Below are 26,635 nucleotides of genomic sequence, written 5' to 3'. Positions count from 1 at the left end.
TCTTTTCTAGTATTCATCCATATTCAGGGTCAAATTTGATGTTTATAACCATAACCTAGGTACAACTATTTTTATTTTTATACCTAACCTCATTTTATAAGTGTTTCCCTGGTGGCTCAGACAGTAAAGAATCCATCTGCAATGCAGGAGACCCAGGTTCAATTTCCAGGAAGATCCCCTGGAGAAGGAAATGACTACCCACTCCAGTATCCTTGCCTGGAGAATTCCATGGACAGAGGATCCTGGTGGGCTAGAGTCCATGAGGGTCACAAAAAGTCAGACACAATTGAACAACTAACAGTTTCACGGACTGGTATAACTTAGTCTTCAAAACTACCTATTTTCGAAAATATGGCTTCCCAGTTTACTAAATCAATTAAATAAATGTCCACCAAGCCTTTGCAGTGTGCAAGGCATCTTGCTAAATGCTGGGGACACCGTCCTCAGGACCTTATAATTTGATAGGAAGCAGCAGACTAATAAGGAAATACAAGGAAATGTCAGTCAGGGTGACAGAAGTGTATGGACCAGAGAAGGGGCTCAGGGTGAAGCTGCCGATTTTACCTCTACTGCAGCCAGTCATAGTCATCTCACTCATACTGGACAGTACCATTGTGTGGTCCAGACACTGCCTTAAACACTCTGTGTATAACCTCATTTGAGCCTTACCCACCCTACATAGTACATATTATTATCACACCCATATCGTAGACTCTAAGAGGTTAAATGCCTCACCCAGGATCACAGCACTGTTAAGTAACAGGCCAGGATTCAAAGCCAGATGTCTGATCCCAATACCCAAGCCTGCAATCAAAACAGCACCCTGTAGATTCCTCTTCTTCAATGTCTTTGGGTTCACCCCTTTGTACCACCCCCATGCCAATGGCATTTCCTTTTTGTCATGATTATGTTGCGAACTTCCTAATAAGGCCATTTCCCTCCAGTTTGCTGTGTTCACCATCTTTGAGTGAGTCCAAGACTCCAAGGATAAAGCTCAGACTCTTGAACTTGGCCCACATGTCCTTGCTACTCTGACACGTCTCTATATCTGCAGCAGCAGCTCTTGCCTCTGTCTACCCAATAACTCTCATGCACTCTCCTACGTCTGGGCTCAGTCTGCCCCTACACTGACCCCACTCCTCTGGACACTGCCACATCCCTCTTTGTCCTTCCGGTCTCAGCTGTGAGCCCCCAGCCTCTGCTCATCTCAGACAGGTGTTCTTCTTCTATATCTGTCTTTAGGTTTTCTTGTTAGCTGATAACCGGCCACTGCCATCCTACTCGGCAGTCCCTGACAGTGCTTATCATACGCCCCCTAGACCATCAGCTTAGGAACTGGGTCAACTTATTTATCATTGTTTCACAGAGTCATTAACATAACTCTGGTAAATGTTATGTGAATGAATGAGTGAATGCAAATATGCATAAATGAACGAAAGAGAAAGAAAGGAAGGGAGGGGGAAGGGGAGGAAGAAGAAAAGGAAGGAAGGAAGGAAAGAAAGGGAAAGGGATGGAAGGGAGGGAAGGAAGCAGAAACCTGGATTTAAATCTCAGCTCTTCCCCTTACTAATTGTGTGATCTTGGAAACAACCCCTCTGAGCCACTTTTTTCTAAACAACAAAATAAGTATGATAATAAAAACAGTGACCACAGAGGATTGCAAGGTTTCCATATAAGTGTATAACCTTCCATCTCCCATGGAGCCCCAGTAGCACTCCCGGCCAAAGGGGCACATTTAGGCCAGGGGAAGGGGGCTCACACTGAGTGGTTTCTCCCATGTGCATGCATGCTAAGTCGCTTCAGTCGTGTCCAACTCTTTGCGACACCATTGACTATAGCCCACCAGGCTCCTCTGTCCATGGGATTCTCCGGGCAAGAATACTGGAGTGGGTTGCCAAGCCCTTCTCCAGGGGATCTTCCTGACCCAGGGATGGAACCTGGGTCTCCTGCATCACAGGCAGGTTCTTTACCATCTGAGCCACACTCCCACACCCAAGGACAGTCCTTCTTTCTCATCCCTGGCACAGTTCATCTCCCTGGAATCATCTCTGTTATCTGTGTGTGCTATTTTCTTTTCCAGCCTGATCGAATTTCCAGCAGTCACTTCCCCAGTCCCTTCCTACGAGCAGGTCACGATGACCAGCAGCCACAGCCAGCTGTCGCTGCCCCAGGTGTTGGCCATCGCAGCCTATTCCAAGGGATTTGCCTGTTCTGCTGGGCCAGGGAGAGTTCTGCTGTTTGAGAAGATGGAAGACAAGGAGTTTTACCGTGAGAGCAGGGAGATCCGGGTAAGGAGGGGAGGAAGCAGCAATGCTGGGGTCCAACTGGCAACTGTCCTCCAGGAGCAGAGCACTGACGCAGCGTTCGATGCAGGGAAGGGGGCTGAGCGCAGAGCACAAAGGGACTCGAGCCATTTGTCCTGAGGGCAGTTTTAGGATGGGTTGGACAGAGTTGCGGTATAGAAATAGGGAGCTCTGGATCTGAATCCTGGGGAAGAACTTGGGCAGATTGTTTTCTCTTCAAGTTCAGTGTTCCCATAATGTATATGGATATTTTAACATCAAGAACACCACCTGATATGGGACTTCTCAGGTGGCCCAGTTGCTAGCCTCTGCGCTTCCAATGGAGAAGGCAGTGGCACCCCACTCCAGTACTCTTGCCTGGAGAATCCCATGGACGGCGGAGCCTGGTGGGCTGTAGTCCATGGGGTCGCTAAGAGTTAGACACGACTGAGCGACTTCACTTTCACTTTTCACTTTCATGCATTGGAGAAGGAAATGGCAACCCACTCCAGTGTTCTTGCCTGGAGAATCCCAGGGATGGGGGAGCCTGGTGGGCTGCCGTCTATAGAGTCACACAGAGTTGGCCCCGACTGAAGTGACGCAGCAGCAGCAGCAGCACTTCTGATACAGGGGACCTGGCTTCTAGATCCTTGGTCAGGGAACTAGATCCCACTTGCCACAGCTAAGAGTTTGCATGCTTCAGCTAAGATCTCGTGGGCCACAATTAAGACCCGGCACAGCCAAATAAGTAAATAAATATCTTTAAAAAAAGAAAGAAAACTACCTGGGCTTCCCTGGTGGCTCAGAGGTTAAAGCGTCTGCCTGCAGTGCGGGAGACCTGGGTTCGATCCCTGGGTCAGGAAGATCCCCTGGAGAAGGAAAAGGCAACCCACTCCAGTACTCTTGCCTGGAAAACCCCATGGACAGAGAAGTCTGGTAGGCTACAGTCCATGGGGTTGCAAAGAGTCGGACACAACTGAGCAACTTCACTTTCACTTTCACCTGGTATGCAGCAGGCATTCAGTAAATATTTGGGGAAGAAATGATACAGACTTCTGTGGAGAGAGATTTCACCTGGTTGGGGAAGAACCAGGAAGGTTTCAAAGTGTTTGAAGGCCATCATTGAGGAAGGGTTATAGAGGATAGATAACATTAGACAGGAAGAAACAGATCAGGAAGTCCAGGTGAAGGGAAGAAATTAAGCAAAGGTACCGCTGACAAGGAGCAGTGGTGTGTTTGGGAGATATCTGTTCCCCATGGAGGGGCCTTAAGTCACTTGAAGGGAACAAGAGGACTAAGGCTGGTGAAAAGATGGCAAACGCCAGCCTGAGGAGTAAGTATGTAAACGGGCAAGGCATCCTGTTTTCAGTGGAGAAGCACAATGCTTCAGAAAAGTGATCTGCCTGTGATATTAATACACAGTGTGGGTGATTTGAAGGCATTGGATATGGAATGGTAAACACACATTAAATGAGAGACTTGACTCTTAAGGTTTCCTGGCTGAGTGACTTCACGAGTTGCTGAATGTAGCAAACCTGTGTCTCTTCATTAAGGAAACAGCTCACCCTGGTGGTTATCGAAAGGATTAAACATCTGTGTGATCACTGGATGCGGTTCAGTTCAGTTTAGTTCAGTTGCTCAGTTGTGTCCAACTCTTTGCTACACCATGGATTGCAGCATGCCAGGCTTCCCTGTCCATCACCAACTCCTGGACTTTACTCAAACTCATGTTCTATCACGTTGGTGATGGCATCCAGCCATCTCATCCTCTGTTGTCCCCTTTTCCTCCCACCTTCAATCTTTCCCAGCATCAGGGTCTTTTCCAATGAGTCAGCTCTTCACATCAGGTGGGCAAAGTATTGGAGCTTCAGCTTCAGCATCAGTCCTTCCAATGAATAGTCAGGACTGATTTCCTTTAGGATTGACTGGTTGGATCTCCTTGCAGTCCAAGGGACTCTGAAGAGTCTTCTCCAACACCACAGTTCAAAAGCATCAATTCTTCAGCGCTCAGCTTTCTTTATACTCCAACTCTCACATCCATACATGACTACTTAGCGTTTCCCAATTTCAAGACTGAGACAGGATGACAGCCCAGTAGGACACTGAGAAGGCGAGGTCGTTCACTCATTCAGTCAACAAATGTCTGTCGGTCACCTGTCAGGGGCCAGGCTCCAGGGTGGGGCCTGCAGTGGGCACATCGGACGTGGCGCTTCCCCCACGGACCTCACTGCCTGGGGGAGGGTGCGAGGCCACACCACGCAGTCACTGAGCGCCTGCCATGTGCCAGGCCCTGCTCCAAGCACCAGGGGACACAGTGGGAACAGCCAAGGTCCCCGGTCCACAGGCTTCTGTTCCACTTTATGCAGTGTGACACCTGGGACAACAGAGGGAACTCCTGAGTGCTGTGGGCACATTGAGGGACTGTCAGGGCCCACTCAGCCCAGGGCGGTCAGGGAAGGCTTCCCAGAGCCCTCGCTGCCCAGAGAGAGCAGAGGGAGTAGACTTCATGAGGACGGGCTAGGAGGTGCCGAGGAAGACAACCCCACGCAGTGGGAGGGCAGCACAAGAGTCCAGGCTGTTCAGGGGAAGAAGGTGCCCAGGTCACTGCTGCAGGCTCTAAGAAAGCCCAGAAGATGAGGGCTGAGCAGGGCGTCGGGCTTTGGTGATAAGAAAAGTTCTGATGTTCAGGAGGACAGTTTCAGTAAATGAGGCAGTGGAAGCCACGTTATAAGGAATTAAGAACTGAGTGGGTAGTGAGGATGCAAAGGTGGTATATGCAGACCAGATTTCAGTAAGTTTGGTTGTTCGTGGAAGGAGAGGAAAAACAGGGAGAAGGAAATCTCATTTAATAATGTCCACTGGGAACTCCAGGCCCCTGAGACTGCTGCAGGAGCTGCGGGACCCCTTCTCTTCTCTCTGCCCTGTCACCCACCCCATGTGATAGAAAGGCCCCAACCTTCCCCTCCGCTGCCCTGAAGCACTGTGTCCCTGGTGCAGATAGGCACCTACACTGAGCTCCCACCCGCTGGGCGAGCGTGGGGCTAGACTAACGCTTGTTCTAAGGGGGGATCTCAAGCAGATGTACAGATGATCAGTTTCACCTGTGCCACTGCTTATTATTCAGCCGCTAGTCACTTAAAGGTGAGTAGGAAACCCACAGAAACTGAGACACCTCAAGCCCTCCCTTCTCTGCATCTGAGGAGCATCCAGGAAGCAGGCTGATCAGGAGTCTGGAAGCTGCGAGTATCCGAGAGCATCTTAAAGTTCAAGGACGCCTGACAATGCAGAGGCCTGCTGACCACTGTCCTGTGTCTTGGGCAGATTCCTGTGGATCCACAGAGCAATGACCCAAGTCAGTCAGACAAACAGGACGTGCTCTGCATGTGCTTCAGCCCCTCTGAGGAGACGCTGATCGCCAGCACCAGCAAGAACCAGCTCTACAGCATCACCATGTCCCTGACGGAGATCAGCAAGGTGAGTCTCGCCAGCAGCGCTTCCTGCCAGCCTGGGGATGGGTCACCACTGGGCAAATTTTAATCCAATTCCTGAGAATAGGCCCATGCACCCCTTCATAATAAAGCAAAAGAAACTCTGATTTCAAGGTGTCCTTGTAGGAGCACTCCAACACCTGCAGGGGGCCGGGGTGGGGGACACCAGAATCTGATTGTTGTAGCCTCTTTGGATGGCATCACTGACTCAATGGACATGAGTTTGAGCAAGCTCCAGAAGTTGGTGATGGACAGGGAAGCCTGGCGTGCTGCAGTCCATGGGGTCGCAGAGTCAGACACGACTGAATGACTGAACTGAGCCTCTTTGGAGAACACCTTGGAGGTCTCTCTCAGATTTAAATTGTACCTATCTTTTCCTCAGCAAGCAAGTGTACTGCAGTACCTGCTCCTGTGCACAAAGACGTTTATGTGTAAAGATTTATCATTGCTTTTGTTTTTAAATAATAAAGAAAGCCAGTATGAATGCACTGTAGATATTGCAGCAAAAAGGATAAAAAAGAAGCACTTTGTACTTAGAAAAGGTTCATTTTATCAAGCAGACATTACAGTTTTAAATTTGCATGCAGATAATAGCATGGACTCAAAATATAGCCTGCAAACTTCGGCAGAACAACAAGGAAAATAAACCACCTACAATCACAGGAGGTTTTAATATATCTTTCTCAGCAATGATGGTTTTTAAAATAATAACACTATTGAGTTATTCATACACTATACAATTCACCTACTTAAGGTGTACAATTCAGTGGTTTTTAGTATATTCATAGAGTTATGCAGCCATTACCACCATCAATTTTAGAGCATTTCTTCACTCAAAAAAAAAAAAAAAAAAACTGCTATTATGCTCCCATCATCCCATCTGCCTCCCCCCAGCTCTGCTGCTGCTGCTGCTGCTAAGTCGCTTCAGTCGTGTCCGACTCTGTGCAACCCCATAGACGGCAGCCCACCAGGCTCCCACATCCCTGGGATTCTCCAGGCAAGAACACTGGAGTGGGTTGCCATTTCCTTCTCCAATGCATGAAAGTGAAAAGTGAAAGTGAAGTCGCTCAGTTGTGTCCGACTTTTAGCGACCCCATGGACTGCAGCCTACCAGGCTCCTCCGTCCATGGGATTTTCCAGGCAAGAGTACTGGAGTGGGGTGCCATTGCCTTCTCCACCCCCCAGCTCTAGCCAGTCACTAATGTCTGTGTCTCTATAGATTTGCCTTTTCTGAATGTTTCATAGCAATATGTAGACTCTTGTGACTGGCTTCCCTCACTTAGCACAATGTTTTCCAGTTTCATTCATGTTCGAGCTTGTATCAGTACACCATTCCTTTTCATAACCAAATAATAGTCCATTGCATGGATATACCATTTTTGTTGGTCTAATTATCAGTTAATGAACATTTGGGTTGCTTCCACCTTTTGAATATTATAAATACTGCTGCTATAAACATCTATGTACAAGTTTTTGTGTGGAAATATGTTTTTATTCTTCTTGGGTATGTATCTAGGAGTGGAATTCCTGAGTCAAGTAGGAACTCCACATTTAACCACTTAAGGAACGGCCAGATAGCTTTCCCAAAGTGCTGAACTGTTTTATATTCCCATCAGCTGTGTACGAGTGTTCTAATCTCTCCGTATTTTTGTCAGCACTTATTCTTATCTGATTTTAAATTTACATTCATAACAGCGGTTGGTCTGTAGTTTTCTTGTGATGCCTTTGGTATTGGGGTAATACTGACCTCACAGAATGAGGTGCAGAGATAAGGTGGAAAAGAGAGAGTTGCTTTTGTTTCAACACAAGGGAGATTTGAGTGTATTTAAAAGCTTGTAGGCTAATATGTAAATCATTCTGTCATATACCCCAGACTAAGACATTTTTATCATTTCACGTGGGGGGACCTCATTCACAAGGACTCAGAAAGGACTTATTTGATGGCTGGATCTTCAGTCTGTCCTCTTTCTCCATGGAGAGGGGTGAGCTCACTGCATAGAGCTTCTCTCCCTGCTGTTAGGCATGCCTCTCAGAGGGAAGGTTGCCTGGAAAGGAGAGAACCAGACCAGAGAGCAGGATCTTCCGTAGAGTGGGGTGTTTTCACTCTCACTTCCGGGATGTGTAAGTCCCCTGCCTGTCTCCACATGTACACTCTGCCCTTAGGCCCCCGAATTATACTTGGTTCGGCTGCCAGAGTGATCTTTTCAAAACCCAGATGTGGTTGTCACAAAATTCACGGGTTCCACCACCTCCACCACTGTCACAGCCTCAACCCCTCGGTGGCCCTCTGGTGCTCTGAGAACTGAGCTAGAGCACGGGGCTGGGTGATGTCTGGCCCGGGCTGCTCTCTGCAGCCCCATCCCATCACTCTATCTGATAGAATGGGCCCTTTGATCACTGGGAGTCTGCATGTTCCTTCTGCCAAAACGCATCAGCGCTCCTGCCTCTGCCTGGGACACTTGTACCCTCCTCTCCCCCACATTAGTTCTTGTTAGCTCTTGCTCAGCCTTCGAGGGGGAAGAAAGCTACCAGGAATGTACTAGTAGAGACAGGGTCGTTGAAGATATTAGAGAAAGTATGGGAAGCAAGCGGAGAATGGGAATAATCTGTGCCTACCCCCTGTTGGCTCAAGACGGTAAAGAATCTGCCTGCTATGTGGGAGACCTAGATTCGATCCCTGGGTCGAGAAGATTCCCCTGGAGAAGGAAATGGCTACCCACTCCAGTATTCTTGCTTGGGAAATCCCATGGACAGAGGAGCCTGTCAGGCTACATGGGGATCGCAGAGTTGGACACAACTGAGTGACTTTCACTTTCACTTTTCACCCCCTCTTTCTGACAGCCCAGCACCTCTTTCTGATATAGCAGAGGCGGGTAGAATATGCAGGTAGTTTCTAAGTGGGGAAGGGTCTGAATTTGAGGGAGTTGCCAGTTCAGCCTTTGTCTTGGCTTGTGAGCAAAGTATATACACCTCATTGAGTTTCCCAATCATCACTTCTCATGCAGAAGTCCCAGGTATAATGCTTCTGATGACAAACACCTGAAATCTACACATAACATGCAGACCAGTGCAATAGGATACATTTTAACTTAAATCATTCACCCAGTTCTCCTAGCTGCAGCTGACGGAGTCATACAGTCTCTCTGCAGAGAAATTTGGGAGTACTCATTAAGATCCTTAACACCATTCAGATCATTTCGCCCTGTATTCTATTTCTAGAAATGTATCTGTTGTGTGGGGCCCAAACTATTGGTAGTGAAGCCATCAGCTAGGAATGCTGGAGGCACTCACCCACGGCTGCGTCTCTCCCAGCAAGCCCCACACACACTTTCCCCCACCAGGGCCAGTGCTGGGGCCAGACAGGCCCTTTTGGTTCTTATTACAATTGAAGGATGCACTTGAGCAAAATCCATCAGGGAACTTTGAGGAACAAGATTTCTTACTCACAGGTCCTGGAGGGCACATAGCGTGCCCAAGGGCCATATGCAGTGAGGCCATGGGTAAAGAGAGAGGCAGACTGGGGGCTTTGCCTTTATCAGGGTTTGAGGATGGGGTGTCAGGGTTTCGAGAGTTCACTATTTATTTAATGCTCATTTAGCCATGAGTGTGGGAATTAGGATACAGGAAGAGTGGGATCATTCAAGAAGTCAGTTATTTAAGTATCCAGGGCTTTCTACGAAAGGGATCTTCAAGGGTGGGAGCAATAATTCTTTAGCTGGTTGTTTTGCTGGTAACTGCATCATACAACTGCAATATGTTTATTCAAGCTGGAGGTCCTTTGAAATAGATGCCTTGAGACTCAAAAACTTACTGTCAGGCACTTACTCTACCATATCTAAAGAAGTAATCAGAGAGGTACACAGACTTACTTGCAAGAATATTTAGTCCATGTTACCCCTTGATAGCAAAAAATTGGAGACCACCTAAATGTTCCCACAGTAGAAGAATGGATAAATTAAATCCTGGTATATTTATAGAATAAAATTTTTTATTGCCATTAAACTGTTTTAAAATAATAATAGCATGGGAAAATATGCATTATGTTAAAACAACTTGCCCACAGCCTGATTTCTGTGCATCTGGGCTAATTAACATCCATAAGCAGTAATGAGAGCTGGCGTGCCTGGCCAGTCTTTTGCTTCCTCTGCTCAGTCTGATTCTGTGTGATTTCTCCAGGGGGAGCCTGCCCACTTTGAGTATCTGATGTACCCGTTACACTCGGCATCCATCACTGGTCTAGATACTTGCATCCGCAAACCCCTCATTGCCACCTGCTCTGTGGATCGGTCCGTCCGCATCTGGAATTACGAATCAAAGTAAGAAATGAAAGGCTTTGCTACTGGGGTATGCAAGATTTCTGTTGTTAAATTTTTCCATGCAAATTATTGTAGAGAGTTTTCAATTTTAATTACTTAGAAGCTTTCAGCTGGAAACAATTTATAAAAAAAATCAAGTCCATCAGACTTCCTTTTTCTCTTTTCACTCTTGCATGAGCTAGAAAATCACTTTGTACTTTATTGTTTACTATGTGCCATACACTATTCTTGGCCCTGGGGACATAAAGAAACCAATATCTCACCTCCTTCCATACCCTCCTGTGTCCTTTGACCTTTCCTGTCCCCTCGCCCCGCCCCCACCACCCGCCCCCGCCCCCCTCCACTGGATCGGTTCTTTGTTTCTTGGAGCTCTCCAGATCATTGTTTCCTCCTTTCAATCCTTATCACTGCCTCAACAACCCTCAACTTCCAGCGATTTTATCCTCAGGGCACAGCTTCCCTGAGAATCTCCAGCCTAGATTAGCCCCAGAATATAACTTCTTTGCTTTTACATATAGCTGCTAGGGCTGCTAGGGAAAAAAACTGTGCAATACTTCTGAGTTGGAGATATGAATGGAGCTGTATCTTCCACATCCCTAAACACCCCTTGATCAGTCCCTTCACATGCCATACTCATTGCTGAACACTATCCTCAAATAATCAAAATCTAGAAAAAGAGGCACCAGTAATTACAAGTAATAAAGTATCTCAAATGCTGTTATAAAAATACATACCAGATACAATGGAATGCTCAAGCGACTTAGTGGGCTAGACTTTTATTCAGTAATGTATCTTTTTCACAGTTCTTTGGAACTATTTAAGGAATACCAAGAAGAAGCTTATACAATCAGCCTTCACCCATCTGGACACTACATTGTAGTAGGGTTTGCTGACAAACTACGCATTATGAACCTACTTATTGATGATATACGTTCTTTCAAGGAATACTCTGTCAGAGGGTGCAAAGAGGTAAGAGCTTCTGGAGGTAAGTATCTTGGAAAGTCAGAGCTGAAATATCACGAACTAACACAGCTGAAGAGGTAGACCAAAGAATGTCTTAGAGAATTTTAGTGGCTTAAAAAAATCCAATTTTTCCACCAAAGTTACTGAGTGTATTGGTCCTGTCCATTTTCTTTTTTGCCCACCAGACTATATCTTTGAACCAAACCATGTGAGATCCCACCTGCAATCTGTCCTCTCTGTGACTGTGGTGTAATTTTTTTTTAAGCATTGAAAAGAAAGTTACAACATATTCAGAGTCACAGTTGGGAGGACAGGGTTGGCAATTGGGAGGGAAATCAGGGAAAATGAGCAACAGTGAAAGACAATAGCAGCCTATCTGATTTCCCCCATCCCCATCCCGAAGGTGACTGACAGAAACAATACAGAGCTTTAAAGAATCACTTTCCCACTCTGAAACTTCTTCTACAGGCAAAATGAGTATTCCTCTCTCTGATCCAAACAGCTTCATGATTCATGCACATGGTAGTGTCAGCAGCTTGGCCAGTATGAGCTATAGGAATAGTGACATCCAATAGGCCAATTCTGAGTCCTATTTACACCTTCCCCCAATTCCCAGTCCTGCACGTGGTATCAGCATGAACTCTTTGGGAAAAGAAGCTCCAGGTAAACCACTCTTTCTTTCACTCTTGGGCTCTCCCTGTATTTCCTTGCAGTGTTCCTTTAGCAATGGAGGTCACCTGTTTGCTGCAGTCAATGGGAACGTGATTCACATTTTTTCCACCACAAGCCTAGAGAATATCTCAAACCTGAAGGGACACACAGGGAAGGTAAGTGAGTGAGCAGTGTCCAGGGAAACAAGGGCACAGAGTCAAACATCATGCTGGCCAATGGGATAAAAGAGAACAAAATAGAAGTGATTCTTTTCTTCTCGGAGGTCCCTGTCTAGTTGAGGGAAAAGACAATAAAACGAATGAACATACAGATTTAAGTCCTAACTGCAGAAAACTCGATGAAAGAAAAATATGGGTTGTTAGAAGAGGAAGTGATGAGGAGTTGACATGATGGAGATTGGGATGTTCACAAAGGCATGGTCCTAAGGAGTGAGTCAGAATTAACCAGACAGACCTAATAGGTCAAATAATTGCCAACAGGGATCCAAAGACCCTGAGATGGAGATGGCTAGGGGTAGAGGAGGAACTATCTGTGGTACTGAAACATAGGTATCAAGAATGAAACTTGGCATGAGCTAAGATTGGTAAGGTTAGCAGGGCCTGAGTTCTTGAAATCTTCTTCATGGAACCTTATAGGCCCTGGTAGCTCAGCTGGTAAAGAATCCACCTGCAATGCAGGAGACCCTGGTTCCATTCCTGGGTTGGGAAGATCCCCTGGAGAAGAGATAGGCTACCCACCTCCAGTATTCTTGGGCTTCCCCAGTGGCTAAGTCAGTAAAGAATCCACCTGCATTGCAGGATCCCTGGGTTGGGAAGATTCCCCTGGAGGAGGGCATGACAACCTATTCCAATATTCTTGCCTGGAGAATCCCCATGGACCGAGGAGCCTAGGGGGTTACAATCAGTGGGATCGCAAAGAGTCAGACACCACTGAGAGACTAAACACAGCACGTACTTTAGCCTCCTTTTTCCTTGAAATCACTGAAGACTCATAGGCCAAGAAATGGTATGACCATATTTGCATTTTACAAGATTACTTTGGCTTCAGAGTAAAGACTGTATTGAAAGGGATGATGGTAGAAGTGGTAAGGAGATTGTAGTCTACGTGATGATAGTATTTTGGAGCAGGATGGAGCTGGTACCAATAGGAAGAAATGTATGCATTCAAAAGATATTTAGAAAATTAAACCAGTAGTACCTGAAGGTAAAGTGGATATGGAGCATGAAGAAAGGGAAGATGCCAAAGACTGAAAGGGTAAAAAGTCAGCAGATGAATTTAGATAGAAAAAGCAGTGGGAAAAGAAAGGCATTCTAGGCAGCAGGACGTATTACAGGTGAGGGGATGGAAGTATGAAACAGGACGGTGGTTTGTGGTTTATAGGCTGGAACTGAGCACATCTGAGAAGTGATACAAAGAGGAGCTGGAGAAGTTTGTTGCATCATGGAGTGTGTATGTGCTGTGCCAAGGAATTGAACATTAGTCTGTAGGTGATGAGAAATAACTGAAAGGATTTAAGAAAACAAGTAATGGGATCAGAAAGATAATTTTCCAGACAGTACTGAAAATGGTTTAGAGGGAAGGGAAGCTGGAGTGAAAGAGGTCAGCTAGAAAGTGAGGGTGAGAGAGGAGCTAGGAACTAAACCATGGCTTTCATAGTAGGGACAGAGAGAAGAAAGCTAGTAAGCTCCATAACGTGTTGGACGTGTTATATTTGCTGTGTCCAGGAGTGTGGTATGTGAGAGTAGACGTCAGAAAGAAGTCTGGGCTAAAAATTCCAATTCAGGGAATTAGGTGGTAGTTAGTGGGAGTCAGAGGCATAGATTAGATCACTAAGCGCTCGTGCAGAATCTGAGATCTTGGTCAGGAGACAGGTGAGCAACACGTAAGGGACTGGTAAAGAAGAGAGAGACTGCAAATGAAGGTACAGAGAGAACCTGGGATCCAGGAATTGTATCATAGCAGCCAGGGAACTAGTTTCCAGACAGATAAAGAAGTGAGCGACCATTGACTTCAGCAACTAACAGGTCATAAGTGTAAGTGCTATTAAGCATAAGTGTATTGAGAGCTACTGAGTATCCTCCACTCCAACAGTGTGATTGCAGAGACGTAGAGGAAAGCACACCAGGTGAATGTGATGCTCTCTCTAGACCCGTACACATCCCCATAGGAAGCCCCACCTCACCAACCCGGGGAGCAGCCATTTGTTCCATCACTTTACCAGAATGTATAACACTTGTCTCTAATCAGGGATATATGTTAGGTTTATAGGTGTGCTATTAAAAGAAAATACTTAAACACAAAAAAAATATAGATGGAGCATGCAGCTAAAACCATGCATATAGGGAAATTTTTAACATTAAACATGTATTGGAAAAATGACAAAGATGAAAATCAGTGATACAACCATCCATTGAAAAAGGTAAGAAGTAGAACAGCAAATTAATTCAAAGAAAACAAATTGAAGGACATCATAAGGATAAGAGCAGGATAGAACAGAGAACATTTACACAGTAGAAGATCATCAAAGCCAAACTGTGTTTTTTGAAAGCCCAAAATGGACAAGCCTTTAGCAAAATTGTTTAAGGGAAAAAAGAGAGAGAAGATACAAGTAACCAACATGAGTAACAAAAAGGGGTTATCACTACAGGTCCAATAGACATTTTAAAAGATGATAAGAGAGTATTATGAACAACTTTATGTAAATAAATTTGCATAAATAGATGAACTGACAAATTCCTAGAAAAATTGAATCTGTAATTTAAAACCTGACAAGGAAAACTATCACTGGAGAAGTATATTGAATTTTAAGGAAAGCATGACACTAATCTTGTGGAGGGGTGGGGCGGAACTCTTCTAGAGAATTTTTTTTTTTTAAGTAGATACTTCCAACATTGTTCTAGGAGGCCAGCATAGTTGTGATACCAAAACCTATCAAAGACATCACAAGAAAGGAAAATGGTAAGCCAGTCTTTTGTGTGAACATAAAGATGTCCTAAATAAATTATCATCAAACCAACCCAGCAATATGTTAAAAGGATAATACAACATGACCATGTTGATTCATTCTAGGAATACAACGTTGTTTTAGATTCTTAAATCATTAGTGTATACCACATTAATACAGTAAGGATTAAAAAGCATATGCTTACCTCTATAAATCCAAATATAATAAATCAATAATATTGACAGTGTGTCAGTAACATAACAGATTTAAAAAGCACTTAAAATAATGAGGAATGTACTTTATTATAAAAAATCTTATATAAGACATTTAAAAGCCTACAACAATCAGCACACTTGATTATGAAATTGTGAAAGACAATGCAATAAGATTAGATCTCAATTACAGGAGAAAAACTATTAAAAATTCCAACATATGGAGGCTGAACAACACGCTGCTGAATAACCAACAAATCACAGAAGAAATCAAAAAAGAAATCAAAATTTGCATAGAAACGAATGAAAATGAAAACACAACAACCCAAAACCTGTGGGACACGGTAAAAGCAGTCCTAAGGGGAAAGTTCATAGCAATATAGGCACACCTCAAGAAACAAGAAAAAAGTCAAATAAATAACCTAACTCTACACCTAAAGCAACTAGAAAAGGAAGAAATGAAGAACCCCAGGGTTAGTAGAAGGAAAGAAATCTTAAAACTTAGAGCAGAAATAAATGCAAAAGAAACAAAAGAGATCAAAGCAAAAATCAACAAAACCAAAAGCTGGTTTTTTGAAAGGATAAATAAAATTGACAAACCATTAGCCAGACTCATCAAGAAACAAAGGGAGAAAAATCAAATCAATAAAATTAGAAATGAAAATGGAGAGATCACAACAGACAACACAGAAATACAAAGGATCATAAGAGACTACTATCAACAATTATATGCCAATAAAATGGACAACGAGGAAGAAATGGACAAATTCTTAGAAAAGTACAACTTTCCAAAACTGGACCAGGAAGAAATAGAAAATTTTAACAGACCCATCACAAGCACGGAAATTGAAACTATAATCAAAAATCTTCCAGCAAACAAAAGCTCAGGTCCCGACAGCTTCACAGCTGAATTCTACCAAAAATTTAGAGAAGAGCTAACACCTATCCTGCTCAAACTCTTCCAGAAAATTGCAGAGGATGGTAAACTTCCAAACTCATTCTATGAATGAGGCCACCATCACCCTAATACCAAAACCTGACAAAGATGCCACAAAAAAAGAAAACTACAGGCCAATATCACTGATGAACATAGATGCAAAAATCCTTAACAAAATTCTAGCAATCAGAATCCAACAACACATTAAAAAGATCATACACCATGACCAAGTGGGCTTTATCCCAGGGATGCAAGGATTCTTCAATATCTGCAAATCAATCAATGTAATACACCACATTAACAAATTGAAAGATAAAAACCATATGATTATCTCAATAGAGGCAGAGAAAGCCTTTGACAAAATTCAACATCCATTTATGATAAAAAACTCTCCAGAAAGCAGGAATAGAAGGAACATACCTCAACATAATAAAAGCTATATATGACAAACCCACAGCAAACATTATCCTCAATGGTGAAAAATGGAAAGCATTTACCCTAAAGTCAGGAACAAGACAAGGGTGCCCACTTTCACCATTACTATTCAACATAGTTTTGGAAGTTTTGGCCCCAGCAATCAGAGCAGAAAAAGAAATAAAAGGAATCCAGATTGGAAAAGAAGAAGTAAAACTCTCATTATTTGCAGATGACATGATCCTTTACATAGAAAACCCTAAAGACTCCACCAGAAAATTACTAGAACTAATCAATGACTATAGTAAAGTTGCAGGATATAAAATCAACACCCAGAAATCCCTTGCATTCCTATACACTAATAATGAGAAAACAGAAAGAGAAATTAAGGAAACAATTCCATTCACCATTGCAACGGAAAGAATAAAATACTTAGGAATATATCTACCTAAAGAAACTAAAGACCTATATATAGAAAACTATAAAACACTGGTGAAAGAAATCAAAGAGGACACTAACAGATGGAGAAATATACCATGTTCATGGATTGGAAGAATCAATATAGTGAAAATGAGTATACTACCCAAAGCAATTTATAGATTCAATGCAATCCCTATCAAGCTACCAACAGTATTCTTCACAGAGCTAGAACAAATAATTTCACAATTTGTATGGAAATACAAAAAACCTCGAATAGCCAAAGCGATCTTGAGAAAGAAGAATGGAACTGGAAGAATCAACCTGCCTGACTTCAGGCTCTACTACAAAGCCACAGTTATCAAGACAGTATGGTACTGGCACAAAGACAAAAATATAGATCAATGGAACAAAATAGAAAGCCCAGAGATAAATCCACGCACATATGGACACCTTATCTTTGACAAAGGAGGCAAGAATATACAATGGATTAAAGACAATCTCTTTAACAAGTGGTGCTGGGAAAACTGGTCAACCACTTGTAAAAGAATGAGACTAGAACACTTTCTAACACCATACACAAAAATAAACTCAAAATGGATTAAAGATCTCAACGTAAGACCAGAAACTATAAAACTCCTAGAGGAGAACATAGGCAAAACACTCTCTGACATACATCACAGCAGGATCCTCTATGACCCACCTCCCAGAATATTGGGAATAAAAGCAGAAATAAACAAATGGGACCTAATTAACCTTAAAAGCTTCTGCACATTAAAGGAAAGTATTAGCAAGGTGAAAAGACAGCCTTCAGAATGGGAGAAGATAATAGCAAATGAAGCAACTGACAAACAACTAATCTCGAGAATATACAAGCAACTCCTACAGCTCAACTCCAGAAAAATAAATGACCCAATCAAAAAATGGGCCAAAGAACTAAATAGACATTTCTCCAAAGAAGACATACAGATGGCTAACAAACATATGAAAAGATGCTCAACATCACTCATTATCAGAGAAATGCAAATCAAAACCACTATGAGGTACCACTTCACGCCAGTCAGAATGGCTGCGATCCAAAAGTCTACAAGTAATAAATGCTGGAGAGGGTGTGGAGAAAAGGGAACCCTCTTACACTGTTGGTGGGAATGCAAACTAGTACAGCCACTATGGAGAACAGTGTGGAGATTCCTTAAAAAACTGGAAATAGAACTGCCTTATGATCCAGCAATCCCACTGCTGGGCATACACGCTGAGGAAACCAGAAGGGAAAGAGACACGTGTACCCCACTGTTCATCGCAGCACTGTTTATAATAGCCAGGACATGGAAGCAACCTAGATGTCCATCAGCAGATGAATGGATAAGAAAGCAGTGGTACATATACACAATGGAGTATTACTCAGCCATTAAAAAGAATACATTTGAATCAGTTCTAATGAGGTGGATGAAACTGGAGCCTATTATACAGAGTGAAGTAAGCCAGAAAGAAAAACACCAATACAGTATACTAATGCATATATATGGAATCTAGATAGATGGTAACAATAACCCTGTGTACGAGACAGCAAAAGAGACACTGATGTATAGAACAGTCTTATGGACTCTGTGGGAGAGGGAGAGGGTGGGAAGATTTGGGAGAATGGCATTGAAACATGTAAAATATCATGTATGAAACGAGTTGCCAGTCCAGGTTCGATGCACCATACTGGATGCTTGGGGCTGGTGCACTGGGACGACCCAGAGGGATGGTATGGGGAGGGAGGAGGGAGGAGGGTTCAGGATGGGGAACACATGTATACCTGTGGCAGATTCATTTTGATATTTGGCAAAACTAATACAATTATGTAAAGTTTAAAAATAAAATCTAAAAAAAAATTAAAAAATAAATAATAATAAAAGATTTTCGATCAATGCAAAAAAAAAAAATGAAATTGTGAAAGAGAGAGAACAAACCATGATGCCTTCTGTTAGCCTTGTACTGAGTTCTATCCAGTGCAATAAGGTACGAAACGGAAATATACATTAGTCCATGCTTAGTCGGCTCCTCGGTCACGTCCAGCTCTTTGCGACCTCATTGACTGTAGCCTGCCAGGCTCATCTGCCCATGGGAATTCTCCAGGCAAGAATACTGAAGTGGGTTGCCATGCCCTCCTCCAGAGGATCTTCCCAACCCAGGGATCAAACCCAGGTTTCCCATGTTACAGGCAGATTCTTTCCCATCTGAGACACCAGAGAAGCCCAACATTGGTCCATGGGGCTGCCATAACAAAATAGCCCAGACTGGATGGCTTATGAAGAGCAGAAATTTTTCCTCAGGGTTCGGAGGGTGGGGAGTCCAAGATCAAAGTGCCAGCACGATCAGAAGAGGGCCCTCTTCCTGGTTTCAGACTTCCTGTAGCCTCACATGGTGGAAGGGGTGAGCTAGCACTCAGGGGCCTTTCCTAAGAGCACTCATCCCATTCATGAGGGGAGAACTCAGGACCTAATCACTTCCCAAAGACACCACTTCCTAATACCATCACCTTGGGATGTCAGGATTTCAACATATGAATTGAGGTGGGGCTGATGAGAGACAGAAACATTCACACCATAGCAAAATAAGAGGCATGAGGGTTGGAAAGGAAGAAATAAAGCTATTACACGGACAGCATAACTGAGTTTGTAGAAAATTTAGAGAATTTGCAGATAAACTATTAAAATTCATGAATCTGGGAATATTGTTGGAAATGAATTGATTATATTTAAGTCCATTTTTACATAATAATGACAGACAATCAAAAAATGTCATTTAAAAGGTAGAACTCAGGCTAAGACATGGCTAAGGATGTGGCTGGCAGGACTGGAGTCGTGGAAACACCCAAAAAGGTGTCCAGTTGGTCAGGAGGTTGGCTACTTAGGAGGAGACTGAGAAAATGTGTCGGAGATATTAATGTATTGGAGATTATGGGAGCCAGTCGCTCTACTGGAGAAGGGAGTTACAAATATGGAAAAGGGAAAAAGTTAGAATGTTGTTTTTATTTGGCAGTTTTGTTCAGTGACTTGGTAAACTAATTCTGAGAAGTCTTTTTTTTTCTCCTGCAGTGGGCAGTCTCAGATGTCGCTGCTCGGATGTTTTTCTTTCTTGATCTTTTAGCCTGGTTACCTAGGGCTTGTCCCTGGGTTGACCTAAGCCATTTAATTAGTCATAGATTATGCTTAAGCCCCCTTCCCCAGTTATATTTTCACTGTTGGATTTTTGTTTAGAAAACAGAAAACTGTGATTTTCCTGTCACAGTTCATGGAGTTTATGCTTTTGCTCCATGTTTAGCCAGAAACTAGTAGTTTTGAGGTTCCCTCTCTCACTATACCTGAGAAGGTGCAGACTCAGCCATGCACCCCACCTTCCAGGCTGCCAGGCATAAGCATGATGTTATTTCTAAGCCTGACTTCTGGGAAATGCCCCTGGGTCAGAAGCTTATTATTCAGTTGGTGTTGGTCAGATGTTGTGTTTAAACCCTTTGCGCCTGTGAGGCTTCCATCCTGTGTCAGTGGGTTTCTGTGCAACACAGGAGATCCTTTCAAGTGTCCCCACATCCTGCTCTGATTTCTCCTGAGTGTGTGCAGCACAGCACACACATCAGCCTTCCTGATCCCCACAGTTGCCTCTCATCCCGGAAGGGCTCTCTCGACTGTCTCCTTCCCTTGTTCTTCCTGTTATAATTCTGTTACTGTTCTGTAACAGAGTTATAGAGTTATATCAGGGGAGTTTTGCTGATCAGGGAGTTTCCAGCCTTCTCTTAACTGCCCTCCACCTAGATCTCCACCGATTTAGATGATACCCGTAGGAGGAAATCCTCCATGCTCTGTTCCAAATAAGTCAGTCTCCTCCAGCAGAGCTGTGGAGCTCGTTGTCTCATGACCAACGTCCCCCTGGGAAGTTCTGCTCCAGTGCACCAGAGCGGAGGGTGAGGGGTAGTGACTTTCTTTCCCAAGAGTGACCTCCCTACTCTGTGCATGGTGCTTGCAGGTGGAAAGGGGGTGGGATCCCTTGTCTGTTCAGCTCTCCCCTCATGGTGTAGAACCCCCACCCATTGAGTTAACTGGGGCAGGGGCAACTGGGGTACCAGTATTCTCATGCTTCTGCACTTGGAGTAGAGCTTCTACCAGCAGGTGGGGACCGGCTGGGGGAAAGGAGATGAGGTCCTCTTGGCCACACTTGCCTAGAGTAGAGCTTCTGGGTAGGGATAAGAAATGCCAGCAGGTTTCCCAGGATGAAACCACAGCCACTGACTAAGCTCTGGGGGAGAGAGGGAGCCCCACCTTTTGGCTACAGCTGCCCAGAGTATCCTGGAATAAAGTGTTTGAGGATGAGGAGGGTAAAGCAGCAGATCAGCGCTTATCTCCCTCAGTCTCTGTTCCTCCTGAGATTGAGTAGATTTTCTTGAGTGAATGTTTCTGCATTTTCTATATGCCCTTAAGACAATTGCCAGAGACTTTAAATAACTGTTTTTATAAACTTTATGGCCACACCACGAGGCGTGCAGGATCTTAGTTCCCCAACCAAGGATCAAACCTGCACCCCCTACAGTGAAAGCGTGGATTCTTAGGACTACCAGGGAAGTCCCTAAATAACTGTTTTTATGATTTTTAAGTTACCTATTATGTAAGGGATAGGCCAGCTGAAGTTCTTACTCTGCCATTTGGAAACACTCCCTCTATGCAATTTTTGCAACTCCCTTTTATTATATATATATATATATATATATATAATATATATATGTGTATAATTATTTCAAAATAAAAAACTTTTGTAAAACATAGCAATGATTGATTGCAGCATTATAGGAATTATTATGATTCAGTCTTTTCATTCATAAAATGAGACAGAAATGAGAATATTTAATCTTCAGTATTTTGCAAATGTCTGAGGAAATAGAATGCTGACTTTCCTACGAAGCTATGATTTGTGTTTACTGAAGGGTATGTACCAGGAAAGGACACTCTGCCTCAGCATAGTGAATCATGTAAGGGGTTCTCCTCCTTTCCTTGAGAGGTGTGTGTGTGTGTGTGTGTGTGAGTGTGAGTGTACATGCGCACTCCCAACTGGGCACGTCTTCATCCCCTGTAGATTCGTTCAGTTGCGTGGAATACCGACGACAGCAAGCTGATTTCCTGCGGCACAGACGGTGCTGTGTACGAATGGAGTCTGTCCACAGGGAAGAGAGAGACCGAGTGCGTGCTCAAGTCCTGCAGCTACAACTGCGCCACCATCTCCCCTGACGGCAAAATCATCTTTGCTGTTGGGTCAGACCAGACTCTCAAGGAGATTGCAGATTCCTCAGTGAGTCTGCCCCTGTCCCTCCTCTGGGCTGCTGCCTCGGTCTGCAGAAGACAGCTTCCTGTGTTTACAGCAGAAAGGGCTTCTCTGAGAACAGGGCCCTTCTTCTTGGGAGAACACCTGCCTCCTCATCCCTAGAGGATCAGCTCAGTAGTTGTTACTTCTGGAATTTCCTGCCCAGTGCCCACCTGACTCGTTTAAGTTGTGGGGCCCTTTTCCATTCCTCCTTTGCTTGCTGACTGTAACTTCTCTCTCACCCTGGAGGGAAGGAGGTCAGCAGCATCTCTAAACGGCGCTCCAGCCCGTGATTTGCACCTACTTCCGTGGACTAAAAACAGAACCGTAGTTATTGCCATCACTGAAGCTTGCCTCCATAATTGTTTGGAAATCCCCAAACCCTGAAATTTTAAAATTATGCACCTTGGCTCCCAAATAATTAAGGGAGGAAAGAAGAGCTTGGCAAGGACACTTCCTGGAAAAGGAGCAGTGTCCTCCTCCACGAGCCCAACCGAGAGGAGGGTATCTCTCCAGTATGCCCCCAGGTAGCCCCCAGTGTGGTGGTTTCCACGGTGCTCCACCAGAACAAAGCTTCTTAAGGGGAGGGCCATGGTTCACATCTCTCGGTATCCCTACTAGGTGGCACAATGCACGGACCACAGAAAACACCCAGTAAATAATTGGTGGCTAGGTGGATGGGTGGGTTGATGGACAGTAGGATGGATGGACAGATAGGTGGATGGATGGGTGGATGAGTGAATTAAAGAGTGAGGGAATGAATTAATTCCCTGAGAGTGTAGTTTTGTTCCTATAATAGACATTAATAACTATTTGCTGAATAGATTTATGATCCACATCCCATTATTAGTATGAGATACACAATAGAGTAGCAGTCGAGAGCATACTCTCGGGAGCCTGAGTGCAGTGGGTGAGTTGAGGTAACTTACCTAGCCTCCCTGTGTCTCTGTGCCTGTGTTTCATCATCTTTAAAATAGGGATGGCAGTAACTACCTTAAGGGGGTTTTGTGAGGGTTAAATGAGTCACAACCTGTAAAAGCGGTAGAACGCTTCTGGGTATCTTATGAAAGTTTCCCTAGTGTTACTCCTAACTCCTAGAACTGTTTACTCACCAGTCAAGCCACCAAGAAATATTTAGTTTGTGCCCTTTTATGTGCTAGACACTAAGCCAGATGCTAAAAGGGATGGAAAACACACATTTTAAAATCCAGAAGTTGCCCTAATGTTGCTATTAAAAGCAAGGAGAGTGACCTGGGGACACTGGGGATGTGCTTCAGCCCCTCGCCCTGAACAGAGCTGTCTGTGTTTCAGGTAATTCGAGAGATGTCAGCATTTGATGTCACCTACACGGCCGTCGTCATCTCCCACTCCGGGCGCATGATGTTTGTGGGCACCTCGGTGGGGACCATCCGTGCGATGAAGTATCCGCTCCCTCTACAGAAAGAATTCAATGAGTACCAGGCCCACGCAGGTCCTGTCACCAAGGTGAGGGGGACTTTCCCTGGGGTTCAGTCCCAGATTTAGGTCTTGAGCAATCCACCTGGTCCTTCCCGCGGCGTACCTGGTTCATCCCTTCCCCCTCCCAGCACCTTTTCTCTCCCCTTATTTATTAATCCAGCCAAGCGTTCAGTAAACACTCACTGGCTCTTAATGCTCTTTGTTTGAACTACTCCCAGGAATTTGTCCTAGGAAGTGGTCAGGGGTGCCCCTGAAGATGTGTGTACAAGGTTGTTCATCATATTATTTTGCATAATAACATGGGCCATTTGAGAGATGCTGAAGGGCCCCGCTCAGCTGTCCTCTACAGGCCAGCACCCTCCTGTCCCAGCTGCTAAAGGCTCACAGCTGTCCTTCTCCACAGAGTTGTTCTGGACTAAAAGGAGACAGCCTGGGAGATGAGCCCCCATCCCTCCCCAGGGGCAATAACCTGAGCACAGGTTTGTAAACTGTCCTTCCATCCCCCCTTGTGAAAAAGCAGTGTCCCTGTTTACAATGGGATCCTGAAGAACAGCCTCTGGGAAATGTGTTCTCTCTCCCTCCTCCCTCTCTTAACTCCAGTTGAACAATACCAGCCCCTGAGGTTTTTCATTAAGTCCCAAACTTTAAATTGACTTGCCTGCAGACACATCCTTTTTAGGAAAGGATTTTTTCATTATAAACCAGAACGTTCCTGTACTGAACCTGAGTCTTGGGTCCAAAGTAAATTACTATCACATATCTCCCCGCTTTGCTTTAGAACCACTAAATTTTGTGGGTGTTTACTTTTCTGATTATAAAAGCAGGACATGTTTATTTTAGGAATAAAAATCCTAATCAGTTCAGTTCAGTTCAGTCATTCAGTCGTGTCCAACTCTTTGCGACCCCATGAATCGCAGCACACTGGGCCTCCCGGTCCATCACCAACTCCCAGAGTTCACTCAGACTCATGTCCATCGAGTCAGTGATGCCATCCAGCCATCTCATCCTCTGTCATCCCCTTCTCCTCCTGCCCCCAATCCCTCCCAGCATCAGTCTTTTCCAATGAGTCAACTCTTCGCATGAGGTAGCCAAAGTCCTGGAGTTTCAGCTTTAGCATCATTGCTTCCAAAGAACACCCAGGGCTGATCTCCTTTAGAATGGACTGGTTGGATCTCCTTGCAGTCCAAGGGACTCTCAAAAGTCTTCTCCAACACCACAGTTCAAAAGCATCAATTCTTTGGCGCTCAGCCTTCTTCACAGTCCAACTCTCACATCCATACACGGCCACTGGAAAAACCATAGCCTTGACTAGCAGCATCATCATTAATATGCTGATGCATTTTCTTCTACATTTTTGTGCATATGCTTTAAATAAATTAAGATCATACTATATGTACTCTTTTGTTGGCTGTTTTATTTAAATTTGTGCTATTGTAGGCATTTTTTGTACAATTAAATATTCCTCAAAAGCATGATTTTAGCAGCTATTCAAATATCCTATGATAATGATGGATCATAACTTATTTAACTCATCTCTTACAACTGGGCAGTTAAATTATCCCATGAGCTCATGAATATCCTAGTCTGTAGATTGCTATGAGCATCTCTGATTATTTCCTAAGACTAAATGTCTAGACAAAGAGTGAATCCTGAGGGAAAGAGAATGGCCATTTTTAAAGTTCTTGACACATTTTGGTGATTGTGAGAAGAGAGTTTCCATAGTTGATACTTCAGTTTTCATTTTTTATTTTGAAGTAACTATAGATTCACAAGAAATCTAAAAGACAGCAGCCAGGTCCTGGTTGCTCCTCACTCAGCTTCCCCCAGTAGTTACATCTGATGCACAGCGTCAAACCAGAACACTGAGCGTGGCACACGAGGGGGCCCTACATCAGTTTCTCGTACGCAGATGTGTGCAGCCAGCGCTGCACGCAAGGCGCAGAACCAGTCCAGCACCACAAAGAGCTCCCTCCTGCCCCCATCACAGTCCCACCACCACGCCTAGTCCTCGGCAACCGCTAATTTATCTTCCTTTTCTATAACTTTGACATCTTGATCATTTTATGTAAATAATCCTAACAGTATGAATATGAAATTATCAAAATGTCAAAGTTACAGAAATGGAAAATAATCATACAGTACCTGGAGAAGGAAATGGCGACCCACTCCAGTATTCTTGCCTGGAGAATTCCATGGACAGAGGAGCGTGGCAGGCTCCAGTCCATGGGGTCACAAAGAGTCAGACACGACTAAGTGACTAACACACAGTCATACAGTATATGACCATTTGAGAGGAGCTTTTTTCACTCAGCGTAATACCTTTGATCTCCATGTCAGTTATTTCATATATCAATACTTTATTCTGTTTTCTTTGATTAGAATTCCATGGTAAGGGTGTGCCGTGATTTGTTTTACTGTCTACCCCTTGTAAGATATTTGATTTTTCCCCATAGGTTTTGGGCGGCTACAAATGAAACTGCTATGAACAATTCCATACTTGCTTTTATGTTAACATAAGTTCATTTCTCTGGGGTAAATGCCCAGGAATACTGTTGCTGAATCATATATTGCAAGTATGTTTATTTAGTTTTTCAAGAAACTGCCAGGCTCTTTTCTAGTCCTTTCAGCAATACACAAAAGATCCAGTTTCTCTGCATCATTGCCAGCGTTTAATATTATCACTATTTTTTTTATTTTAGCTGTTCTAATAGGTATATAGTGACATCTCATCATAGTCTTCCTTTGCATTTCCTTGAAGGAAAGTTATGACCAACCTAGACAGCATATTAAAAAGCAGAGACATTACTTTGCCAACAAAGGGCCATCTAGTCAAGGCTATGGTTTTTCCAGTAGTCACGTATGGATGTGAGAGTTGGACTGTGAAGAAAGCTGAGCGCCGAAGAATTGATGCTTTTGAACTGTGGTGCTGGAGAAGACTCTTGAGAGTCCCTTGGACTGCAAGGAGATCCAACCAGTCCATTCTGAAGGAGATCAGCCCTGGGTGTTCTTTGGAAGCAATGATGCTAAAGCTGAAACTCCAATACTTTGGCCACCTCATGCGAAGAGTTGACTCATTGGAAAAGACCCTGATGCTGGGAGGGATTGGGGGCAGGAGGAGAAGGGGACGACAGAGGATGAGATGGCTGGATGGCATCACTGACTCGATGGACATGAATTTGAGTGAACTCCGGGAGTTGG

General features: G+C 44.1%; 1 protein-coding gene across 1 annotated transcript in view; it reads left to right on the top strand.

Moving 5' to 3' along the window:
- Positions 1 to 26,635, top strand: part of CFAP57 (cilia and flagella associated protein 57) — a 70,264-nt gene that overhangs the window by 7,585 nt on the left and 36,044 nt on the right. The window contains exons 5-11 of the mRNA XM_055586156.1: positions 2,081 to 2,288; positions 5,604 to 5,756; positions 9,947 to 10,086; positions 10,890 to 11,055; positions 11,763 to 11,876; positions 21,755 to 21,967; positions 23,291 to 23,464. Of these exons, the coding sequence (XP_055442131.1) occupies positions 2,081 to 2,288; positions 5,604 to 5,756; positions 9,947 to 10,086; positions 10,890 to 11,055; positions 11,763 to 11,876; positions 21,755 to 21,967; positions 23,291 to 23,464 (1,168 nt within the window). The remainder of the gene's footprint in view (positions 1 to 2,080; positions 2,289 to 5,603; positions 5,757 to 9,946; positions 10,087 to 10,889; positions 11,056 to 11,762; positions 11,877 to 21,754; positions 21,968 to 23,290; positions 23,465 to 26,635) is intronic.

The sequence above is a fragment of the Bubalus kerabau genome, chromosome 6 (genome assembly GCF_029407905.1).
Source record: "Bubalus kerabau isolate K-KA32 ecotype Philippines breed swamp buffalo chromosome 6, PCC_UOA_SB_1v2, whole genome shotgun sequence".
In the NCBI taxonomy this organism is placed as follows: domain Eukaryota; kingdom Metazoa; phylum Chordata; class Mammalia; order Artiodactyla; family Bovidae; genus Bubalus; species Bubalus kerabau.
Note: the sequence above shows the minus strand (reverse complement) of the source record. Positions and strands in the feature narration are given on the sequence as shown.